Here is a 12,345-nt window from a genome sequence, read left to right on the forward strand (position 1 = left end):
GAGTTTTAAACCTAATCTGCATAATTTAAAGTGTAACTCATCCTGTATGAAAACATAGCTCCACTCATGGGTGATTCTAGACAGGGGCCAACGGGGGCCAGTGCCCCTGTGGATCATGTCCTGGCTCCAGTTATGGCTTTTTCTACTGAAGTAATAATAATCAAAGAAGTTCTAATGATGATATGCGCTGGAACAGACATGGTTACTGATAGCACTTCTGGATACATTTCATTTTTTTCTTTACAAATTTTGTTTTACTAATTACTTAAAAAAAAAAATAAGGGGATAGCTTGAGTGGTATTGAGATAGGATCCCAGTTTCCATCTGCAAATTTATTTATTTTTTTTTCAAAAAAAATATTGCTCTAATTTTTACAGCTGAATTTAACAGTTTTTCTTGCGTTCTAATTCAAATTTAGAGAAAACAGTCATTTTAACATAAATTAAGTAAAAAATATGTAAAATTCCTAATTTTGTTAATTTATTAATCTAATAAGAAATATATTTTTTATTAAATCTAATGGAATTGAAATTTCACTTCATGCAGCTTTCTTAATATATTTGAATCCCTTGTTTTTTTTATTTCATGCTTTTCTGTGCTCCCATGAAATCACGCTGCCCCCCCTGGCCCCCTGGTACATTTGGTCTAGATCCGCCACTGGCTCCACCTCTTGACAAGTTTTGAAAAATCAACTTCAGTACGGTACCTTTTTTTGTACTTCAATCGGGAAGTATTAGAGGGACTATAATCTGCATCACATTTTAAAAAATGGAGCCAACCTCTCAAGCGCCCCCTAACATCCTCACGCTCTTATATGTGTAATGCTGTTTTTTATCCGCAAAGATCCTACTGTGTCACAATAATGCACTTACAGTAGGTACCAAAACATAGTACCCTTTGGTTTTACATGAGTAGGTAGTTGATAGTAGCAATGGAAATTGGTCGGCTACAATAAAAGAGCAGAATTCGATACCCATCCCTTGTCACGGTTATGGCTGAACTAAAACAGCTTGAGACAAAATATTACCAAACTAAAATAAAAATATCTTATGAAAAACTTTGGGAGGATGCAATTGGTAAAAAAAAAAAATTCATTTTGTAAACCTCAATCTAAAAAAGATAACATTTCAAAAAAACATTTAAAATTTTAAAATCTTGATTTCCGTCCAAAATTTCAGTGCTGCTGGATTTCCGTGACAATTAAATACATCTGCTCCATCAGGTAGATTCAGACATGTTCACAAGTCATTTTTTGCAAGTCCAAGTCAAATCTCAAGTCTTGAGAAGGCCTTTCACAATTATCAATCATTCACACAATAAATTCTAATCACTTGATTAATAATTTGCGTGCTTGCTTGTTTCTGCTTGTGTTTTCATCTCCGTCACTGAGACGGTATAGCTTAAAGGTCGCTATTATATCTATGGAATGATCATTATCTTGAACTGGTAAATGAAAAATGCAATTAAAAAAAGCACACACGCACATTTTATTCCAGTTAAATTTTGCATCTTTATTTTTTTGTTTCAAAAACAACAATTTTCTTACAGTATTTACCTGACATTTGTGGTTACAACTTTTTCTAGTTTTAGGAGTAAATGTCTGCTCTTTTATTTTTAAGTGAAAATGAGGGCTGTGGAAAAAAAACAATCGCAATCCTGCCTTTTATTAATACATATAAAGTTAGCAACTACAACAGATAAAGAAAAACCCTAAATAAATAGCAGGACAATAACAATTCTTTCATAAAAGAAACATTGTGCAATAACTTTTTGTAACTTAATGCCCTGGAACAGACAGAACCGACTTGGCGGGCAGTATTTTAAATTCAATTCAGTTTATGTATTTAATGAAAATTCACAACATTATTCACAACATATTTCTCCTCTACGACTGCCATGAAGTTTTTAAAGCTTGGCTTGTCGATCATGCATGTATGCGCACGGGCGCACAGGCATATATGTCACGTAGCGTTGCGTCAGTGACGTCAGTGCTACGTGACACTTTGACAGCCCTTCTGCCTATTTTTTTTGTTTTGTTTTTTTACCGCTGCTGTGTGCGGTTAAGGCGAGCGGCGATCAGTCAAGTTAGTAAAACAAAAAACACTTCGAAATAAAATATTGTTCACAAGTCAAGTCTGAAGTCCTTCAAATACAATTCTAAGTCGAGTCTAAAGTCATTAAATATGCGACTTAAGTGCGACTCGAGTATGAGTCACAAACTCGAGTCCCCATCTTTGGGTAGATTCTAATAAAATTTTACATAATAATAGTTTGAAAAATAAAACCTGACAGTAACAGAAAACTTAATCTTGAAATCTTTTTTGAATGAGAATTATTTTTAAGCTTAATTTCAGGAAATTTTTTTTTATTTCCATTTCCAAAACATTTTCTTTGCTACAACAAAAATGGAACAAAATTCATTCCCTAAATAGGCCAGAGAAGAGCTTCATTTAAAGCCAAGGATGGAACCGAACTGGGATGTTGTGATGTCTTCTAATCAGGCTGAGATTTTCTTGTCTGCACGTCTGACATGTTTTTTACTGTAAAATAGAAAATCCAGACAGATTTATAGAGACAATCCAAAGAGTGAAACACCCTCAGGGCTGGGAAAGTGCTGAATTTCCCTCTAGCAAATATCTAACCCCCTGAAAAACATTATATAAAATCGCGACATTATCTGTGTCTGTTTTTTTATCATAATAAATCCCTTTTTCCATAAGCGACGACAGCGAATGCACCATTTGAAAACAGCTTATGGAACTCCTGTGCTGCACAGGCGATGCACCCATAATTGCTCCTATTCTAGTATGATTCCACAGCAAGCAACTATCAGCTCGGGAAAGCTGCTGGATTTTGCATCTGTAGCCTAATCAAAGCTTAGTTAAGAATGCTGCAACTAACTCCAAACAGCCGCTTCTGGTTGATATATTTCAAATGAATGCATGAAAACTGTCATTATCTGCAGCATCAATGTTTGCTATAGAGTGGCATTAATGCATCTCTTATTTTTGTGGGGAGCAGGTGATTCATGCTGGACGTTCATTGGAGCAGCATGCAAGTAAAGATAAAAACGTCTCATCATGTGGCCTAAACATGGATCCACCGCCTCAGCAGCTTAAATGAATGGCAGGCAGGATATCTGAGTTTCTTTCAGTTTTAGGCTGAATCCAGCAGTCTCTGGAAATGGGATGCATATTTTTTAGCTCAGTTTTCATCAGAACTGCTGTCAGGAAATCTCTTTTTACACGCATTCTCTAAATAAATAATCTCTTCTTTCATTCCCGATCGCTATAAAACGATTACACCTCTCAGCATGGTTCTTGGCAGCTCTCAGAGGGAGCAGGTGAAACACATGTCAAACCAAGGTCAACTCTCACCTTCCCATCACGAGCAGCAGGTGAATCAGAGATGCATACGGGGACCAAAAAAGGTGCAGAGCCAATAGAAGTTGTTGATTAGACGAAAATAGTGTTTCATCAGGCTCAAGGCAAACCACAGGAAATGAAAAGATGGTTGACTTGATAACTGTCTGGCACACTTTGTGGATGAGGGGTGAGATTCATAATTTTTTCCAGTAGCCCTTCCCTATCAGCTGACGACATGAGGCCCTGAGGCTTTGGCTTCACGGCAGACTGAAGTACAGCAGAGCGATGCGACGGATTTGATGGAACAATTACTTTCTTTTCAATTCAATTCAGTTTATATCTATAGCGCCAATTCGCAACACATGTCATCTCAAGGCACTTTACAGTTCAGCAGATCATAAAGTCAAATTGATTCAAAGTTTTCTGTGTAAGGAAAACCAGTTGATTGCATCGACTTATTGATTAAATGGCAATCCCTCAGACTAAGCATGATTAGCGACAGTGGAGAGGAAAAACACCCTTTTAACAGGAAGAAACCTCCAGCAGAACCAGGCCTACTGGGCTTCAAAAAGACAGAAGCAGAAACCTGTAGAATATAAACATTCCATAACAGTCTATATAATGTCCACATGCTGCTTTCCTTTGGTTCATATAAGCCAGGAATAAGATCCCAGATAGCGAGAGGATTACATTGTTGCTAAAGCCAGAAAAGGTCATCCTTCTGCAGCGAAAGCAGGACAAGGAAAGTAGAAGTATTACTGTGACTTAAAGCAGCTGAAGCAAGCTTGAAGCTAAACTTGCACTTGCAGCACATCTGCCACAAATGGCAGCGTAAATAGAGCTGAGCTAGTATCTCATCACCCTCCATCACACACACGTTCAGTATCCCCGAGATCCTCCAGTCTTTTTTTTTCCTTACTCTGGTTTTTTTTTTGTTTTTTTTTAAACCCACACGTCTAAAAAGACCACCTGAATGTCGCCTCTCTTTGCACCTCAAACATGCCACAACGCTCTGCTGTCCTCCAGTCGCCACAGTGTAACGTACCCCTCACACACAGAGACAAAAAGAAGTAGTATCGCCATGGAAACTAGACTTTTACAGCAAGAGAAAGAAAGAACTCAGAAGGTTCTAGATTTACAGGGTCCTTCTCCTTTACAGCTCTCATGTTTTTTTCATGTCTGTTCTCTCTGAAATGTATTTTTACCTTGCTGTTATGTTTCTGTAGTCATGGTATCTCAACTGCATTAGTTTTCTTACACAGTTTGATGTAATTTGATTTAAATGTTCTCCTTGTGTTATTTAAACTGATTTCTGGGGGTTTGTAAGTTGATGAGTTGTCAAAGAGACACTCAGAAGGTCCTGAAATCCCAAAAACTTTCTGCTGGTGAAGATTCTCATCCAGGTCATAGTCATTTCAAAAAAGTTAAAAAACAATCCACTGGACTCTGTTTCCATGTTTGAAGATGCTTCGCTTCCCATCCAGGAAGCTTTTTCAAATAAAAATGTCAGAGAAGAAGCCAAACAGACCCCATTCCGATAGCCTCGTGAGACCATCCTGATGTCACGAGCTTTCAAGGTTTCACTCGCTAATCAGTCTGGAGACTCTCCGTTAAAGAAAATTTGGAGCCGTTCACCAAACGAACGTCCAATCAGCATTGGCTTTGAGGCGGGTTGAGGTGTGACGCAGTGAGAAGCGCGACAGTTCAGTCTAAAGAACATGGCGGCTTCAACCGATGAAACTAGCGTTAGCGTGGCTATCGAGCAAGTTTTATCGGAATTACAGAGTATTTCTTCACTGAAAGAAGAGCAAAACACTGCTCTGGAGGCTTTTCTCAGAGGAAAAGATGTTTTTGCTCTCCTGCTGACTGATTTCTGTAAGAGTTTGATCTATCAATTGGCTTGTGCCTGGCTTGTGGTTGTGTTTTCGTCGTCGCTCTGTTAGTACGTCATATGCTTCGTTGATCGGATTGGTTTACTTGGCCCGTCTATCACCAACATAGGCCAATCAGCTAACCAGTATTTTCGCAAATCCATCTGGCGGAGTCAGGTGACCATTCCGAAGGGTAGGACCCGTTTGTCCGTTTCAATTTGCATGTTTTCTAAAGGCTTTGCTGCGCTACTGTATAAGAGACTCGAACTCAACGCTGTTTCTGACATTTTGAATTGAAAAAGCTTCCTGGATGTGAAGCGAAGCGTCTTCAAACCCAGAAACAAAGTCCAGTGGATTGTTTTTTAACTTTTTTGGAATGACCCAAAACTTTTCCCTCACTCGTGCCTCCCTTCAACCCTGAGCTGCCGTTTCCAACTCCTCCATCGTGGAGTTACGCTTATTAACCTCATCAATCAAACAAAGAGCCTGAGCCATGATTTTATGCTGTTGATGTTGGCATTATATTTGGTCATGTTTTGCTCTTACCTTCCCTTTTCTCTCCCCCCAAAGATGTGATGTAATTTATTCCCCTCTGCCATGTTTTCTAACTGTGTCGTGCTCTGTGACCCTTACATATTTGCTAAACTGACCAGATAGAGAAAAAAAGGCCTGTATTCATGTTCTGATCCCCCATATGCATAACAGTTATTCTGACTCTGAAGGATTCTCTTTGGATGTGAAACAGTTTATCCTTTTTTTATAATAACTATTTTGCCCCCATCAATCTTTCTTTTGTTGTTTATTTGTGATTGTGGGCAGATAAATGACAGGAACTCAGCAAAGTTTGGCTCATTAAGAGTTTTTTTTTTTCCTAACAGCTGGTGGTTGCTTTAGAGGAATGTCACTGCCCCTTGTTTTGTTCTGATGTTTTGATGTGAGGAGGGTTTGAAGGATTTCTTAACACTCTTATGGAAAAGTTCTCATACCTCTTGAACTTTTTTCACATTTTTGCATGATAAAAACATAAATCTAAAAGTATTTTATCTATTTCGTTATACCTAAGTATAAATTAGAGATGTGCCAATATAAAAAGCAGGGCCAATATATATAACTGATTTTTTTTATGTTTTATTTTGAAAGGATATTAGATTAAAATATTTTTTCCCAATTATTTAGAGAGAAAAAATAAACAATATGCAATTATATACTGTAAAAAAAAAACTTAAAACATTTACCAGGATTTTTTATTAATCAGTATGTTGTGTGGTAAAACAGAGCAGATTGGTTTAAAATATCTGCTTTGCAAATAATCCAGTAATAAAAGCATAATTATCTATTAACCCCAAACCATTTTTTCCCCTTTATGCCCTTCTTTTACACTCTCCATTTATCAAAAATTATCAAAAATCCTAAAATTAGTTGATAATTTGGGTTGAAAATGATTGTGAAAAATAATTTCCAGCGGTCTGTGGATTTATTGCCATACAGTTGATGATTTCTGACTGTCACTGGACCCAACAAAAACCCGTACCCTACCCTTCCTGAAGCAAGAATATGAAAAGGAACATCAGAGATTTTTTACAGTATTAAAATTGGTGTTAATTATAAGATAATTTATACCTATTATTGGCCTGATTTTACTTATCAGACCAAAACTAAAATCCTGATAGGCCGATACAGGTGTTAATTCAGATGACATAGCTTTTTTCTCATAAAAATCTATAGATTGTGTAAAAACTTAAACCGTTTTTCACTTTTTCCAAATAAAAATCGGACATTTTTTTATGTTTATTTGTTTTGTATCCTCTTTTGTAGCTGTTGTACCTCTATATGAATTAAAAAAGAACCAACAAAGCAAAACAAACATGGGAACAAAAAGCTTCCAGTAGATTTATTTGTATGTGTTAAATATGCAACAGTCGGCATCAGTGAAAGAAATGCAAATCTCGCTTAATACAGGCAGTACAATGGAAAGCAATGGAAAAAAGTGGTTGTTATAAAGCAATATTTTAGGCTTTATAGAGGGGCTGTTTAATTCTTAATGGGAAGACGAAATTAGCTAAATACAGCGCACCCCTAAAGAAAACCTGTTAGAAGCTGTGAAACACAACTAATCCAGACACGTTTAGGAAAATAAATGACTCTATAAAACAAGGGCTATAATGGAAAGGTTTAGATCAAAGCTTAATTATGTACCACAGTGGCCCAGTCAAAGTCCAGACCTAACTGAAACTCTATCCACACATTCATATATTTCTCTGTCAGCTCACAGGGATCGAGCTCTGTTGCATAGTAGAACTGGAAACCATTTCATTCTGCAGATTTGCAAAGGCGACATTTACCAAAAGAGCTGCAGCTGTAATTTAATATTACCTCAGGGGGACAGCAAATCATTGTAAAGGTTTTCATATTTGTGCTTGAAGAAAAAAAAAATCAGTGCAAGAATTATACACTTCTTTTTGTCACATAAAAGCCCAATAATTTAGATTTATGTTTTTTTTATTGCAATGTGGGAAAAGGTCAGAGTGCATGAAAACTTCAGCAAGGCAATATATACTTTACTCTCTGCAACCTATATTTTTGAAGTGAGCTTTTGAAAATTAGGGGTAAAAAAAACCTTAATCCTCCTTTTTAAAAGCCACAGAAACCACCACGCTGAGAAGGAGGGGGGGAGAAATAGAAAAAGTTTTTTTTTTTTATAGAATTATATTTGGGACTAGAATAAAGATTTCAGTAAAAAGAGACAATCAAGAGGATATGCCTTTGCATTGTAATGAAGCATTACACAAGAGAGAAGTAAAGGAAGTAAAGGGGGGAAGTTGTTTATCACTATCCGAGAACAATCTTACACAGCTTTCTTTTTGTAATTTTTTTTTTTCATGCAAAAATCATGCGGCCAATTTGTTGATGTAAGTGACCTGAACCTCGTGGTTTGCTATCTTATTTAACCACTCACAGCAGAAACACCTGAGTGCTAGAGTAGGTAAGAATAGAACGTTAGCATTTTAGGACAGGATTTGTAGTTCAACAAATGTTCCATTTCTTAGTATTGTTTATAGTTTACTGATATATTTTGTTAGTGACACAACACATAGAATAGAGAGGCAGATCAGGATATATTACGTTCTTGTATTTTGTACAGCACATTGCAGTTCAGATGTAGTCAGTACAATGTCTTCATAAATAGACAAGAACAGACAGACATAACAAGCTGATGTATTGATTTAATGCTGGTTTTCCTGTTTTCATTTGATCTGTTCTTTTGAAGTTAAATTGGTCTCTCTAAGGTAGTCTCTAACGCTCTGTTCCTTCGTTTTCTGTTTCTTGTCCTAGGAGGTGAATTAGTCTTGCCCATTATAACGGTGGACTCCCTAGACCCCCCCTCTATTGCCACACGTTACCCAGTAATTCCCTCGCCCCCCACTACCTACCGTCCTTTCCTCACCCTACTCGAAACCACCAAAGAGTCCGTCCCCGTGTCCAACGGCCGCCCCCCCTGCCCTTTGGACCAAGAGGACTGCGAGGAGACCATAGAGGTTTCGGGTTCGGGGGAGATGACAGAGACAGATGATGAAGACTATTACAAAAACTCCCCTCTGGTCACTGATAGGACTGTCCTCCCCCCTCCCCCGGCAGTCGATAGTGGGGTCCTTAACCCCCGAGACCGTCACTTCTCTCGCTACCCCATTTCCCAACACCCATCGCTTTCCTCTACCCCCACTGCCAACCCCGACCAGCTCGGACCTCGTGTCAAACCGGCTGCTGGCGGCAGCAGCAGTAGTAGCAACAATATCCCTGCAGGCAAAATGAACACCCGGGACCAGGTGCTGCTGCCGCCGGCCCACCCCTCCTCAGATCCAGGCCACCGCAGAATCCCGGGAATAACATACCCGCCAAATTTCCCCCATGTTCCCACTCCAGATCCCACATCTCCAGAGAGAGGCCTCCCCGGCGCCGTAGAGGTGCAGCAGTCCAGCAGCACCACAGGAATGGTGGTAGGCATTGTAGCCGCAGCGGCGCTCTGCATTCTCATCCTGCTCTACGCCATGTACAAGTACCGCAACCGAGACGAGGGCTCCTACCAGGTGGACCAGAGTCGCAACTACATCAGCAACTCGGCCACGCAGAGCAACGGCACCCTGGTGAAGGAAAAACAGCCCGCCACTGCCAAGACTGTCACCAAGAACAAGAAGAACAAAGACAAGGAGTACTATGTGTGAGGAAGCACCACCGTCACACGCAAGGACAGACAGCGGGTGCATGTAGATATGGAAAGAGACGGGAGAAAGACTGAGACAGAGGGAGAGACATCTAAAACACCAATTGGGTGAGTCAAGAAAAAAAATCAGTATTGTGAATTCAAGTTAACGGCCAAACACAGCGGACAGCATCGCACAGAAGCATTCTTCTCATTTTTTAGACCTTAGAAATTAAATTAAAGCAGAATTATCTACACCCAAATTTGAATTATTCTAGAGAAGGTGCCAACAACAAACACAAAGGAAATGCTGAAGATGCTGGGATTTTTTAGCATTTTAAAAGGTAATAACAAGTCTTCAGCACTTGTAACAAGCATTACCAAAAGTATTTGCTCAATCTTTATCTTTAGCCATTTGAGAAAATGGGTCTTGAACCGAAAAAGTATATGTGAACACTGAAATAGAGCATAAATTAGCAACTAGCAAGCATTTCCCCTAATTTACCACCACCTTGCAGAAATACTTCAGCAGTACCTCGCCTGGGCGTCAACAAGCATCTCTGATCTCAGTGGCGGATCTCTCTCTCTCTATCTCTGATTGGCTAATTCTCTCTTTGTCTCTGCTTGTCTACGTTGCCCTGCTGCTGATGCAACGCGAACTCTGCCATGTTTCAAGCATGTAGTATTCATTTACGAAAAAGAGATCAACAGTTTTTCTTTTTGTGGAGTTAAAAAAAAAAAAAAAAAAAAACGAAAAAAAATAATGACTGATGAACATACCGTTAAACGTAGCAACTGTGTGAGACACCATCAAGCTCCAACATACGGATGCTAACGTGTACGTTTAGCCGCCAAAAACTCAAGGCCAAAGCCACTTGGTCCATCTTCGTTCCAGCAGATATATGTTGTGTGTTTTCGGGACGCCAAGGTGCCCCAAAGTGGGCCAGCAAAGAAACTGTCTTGTTCTTACAGTTACTAATCACAGGAAAAAAACTCCAGCAAACCAGATGAACTGTGTTCTATATATAATTATAAATATATGTATAGACAATGCAGAAACTTATGGACCTATAGCGTGAGCGGGTCTATAAGAAAGTTTGCTGACAGAGCACAAGTAAGATGGAAGGACTTTGGGATTTTTTCCAACAACAACCCATTCCCTAATCTTAACAACCCCGTCCCTTTCACGAACACTATAGCTGATGAAATGCCTCACCGCAAACTTCAGCTACTATCCTTTTTTTTCATCATTTCAGAATAAATGAAAGACATTTTAAGGTAATTGCGATTACTTTTTTTGCTGGAGTTCCAACGTGGAGAGGTCTATTGCAGCAGAAAATATAACAAGACCGCTTTTTGCCCTTCTCCCGCCTGCCTGACTGGACTGATGGCAGCCAAAAGGGCAATACTAACTTTGTGGAAGGAGCGTCCACAAGAACGGCTAGTCCCTGGAAGACGTACAAATGAACTTTAGTATTCCAATTTTCAACTCTATTAAAAAAAAGATAAATCAATCGAACCATGAAAAGAAAATTCCTTAAACAAGTTTGTGAAATGTCTAAATATTTGACTCTCATTCCATTACTGAGGCAGACATGTGTTTTCCCTATTATCATTCCTGTTTGGAGAAAAAAAAAAAAGACAATGGTTCTGGGATACTGAAATTTCTATGTATTTTCTTTTGGTAACTAAACAAATGTGATTTGGGTAATAATACATCATTTCCGATTCCCTGGGGTAAAATAAGATCCTCTTTTATTCCGTTTCTGTCATCCTTTGTGTTTTCCTTCTTCCTTTGTTGTGTCCTGCATCTATTCCTTCTTCAACAAATTGTCCATCTGTCAATCTTTTTTTATTTGGCAGGTTCCATTGATTTCCCCCCGTCATGTTTGTCTGGATTTTCTCCTCCTTCTCTATTCCAAACAGGCTCCTCCCAGTATCTACCTGTTCTTTCTAAATGTTATTGTAAAGTGTTCCAGTGAGATGACTCTAAATATGTGTACATTAACAGAGGGAATACACTTGGTTATATACTTCTTACTCTGTGTCATGTGTTCTTTATGCTGCTTTTTGACTCAAATTTCTTCTGGAGGTTTATTATTTTAGTATGAAGTCAGAATTCTGCCTGTAGGGCACACACCTAATAAATTCTCATATGACTAGTTTTATTCAATAGGCATATATGTAAAATATTCTCCATGCAATTTATTTATTTTTTATGCAAATGGATTCAATACTCCCCCAATATGTCACAACGATGAGTTGATGCTTTTTCTCTGCACTCATGTTATTTATGTGCCTGTAGATTCCCTTCTTAAAATGTATGGACCACTTTCTGTGCACACTTTTCAAAATTCATTTCCAGAGAGAATAAACTGCCTGTGATTGGCTACTTTTCAGTAAATTCCACCTCTTTAGACAGTACTGTTTTCCTCCTCGCTGCAGCCAGAAACATTGGCAAAGCATCTTCAAGCTCATCATTGTTCTATTAAAGATTTACAAATTATTGAAACAAGGTGATCATTAAATATCTATTAATTAACTAATAATAGTATGATTGATACATCACAAAATCGGTGTAAGCTAAGCTACTCGTTTACAGCTGAACGCAGACTTTGACATTTGTAATCAGTGTGCAGCCGCTGATTTGCACTTTATCATTTATGTAAAACATTTTGTTCAGAAAATTGAGTTGATGAGGAGATAGCTTTTAAATATGGAGTCCATTGAATTCAGTTTATTTATATAGCGCCAATATACAACACATGTCATCTCAAGGTACTTTACAGAGAACATTCAACCAGATCATACAGTCAGACTAGTTAAAACTTTTCTATCTAAGGAAAACCACCTGATTGCATTGAGTTATTGACTTGAAAGCAATCTCTCACACCAAGCATGTTTGTAGTGA

The 12,345-nt window shown here is 38.4% G+C and overlaps 1 protein-coding gene across 1 annotated transcript in view; it reads left to right on the forward strand.

Annotated features, from left to right (window-relative positions):
* LOC107082797 (neurexin-1-like) overlaps window positions 1-10,195 on the forward strand; it is a 1,206,010-nt gene extending 1,195,815 nt beyond the window's left edge. The window contains exon 23 of the mRNA XM_015371662.1: window positions 8,570-10,195. Coding sequence (XP_015227148.1) covers window positions 8,570-9,456 — 887 coding nt within the window. The 3' untranslated portion in view covers window positions 9,457-10,195. The remainder of the gene's footprint in view (window positions 1-8,569) is intronic.
* Window positions 10,196-12,345: the final 2,150 nt, after the last annotated feature.

The sequence above is a fragment of the Cyprinodon variegatus genome, unplaced genomic scaffold (assembly GCF_000732505.1).
Source record: "Cyprinodon variegatus isolate N-32 unplaced genomic scaffold, C_variegatus-1.0 Scaffold62, whole genome shotgun sequence".
NCBI classification, from domain to species: Eukaryota; Metazoa; Chordata; class Actinopteri; order Cyprinodontiformes; family Cyprinodontidae; genus Cyprinodon; species Cyprinodon variegatus.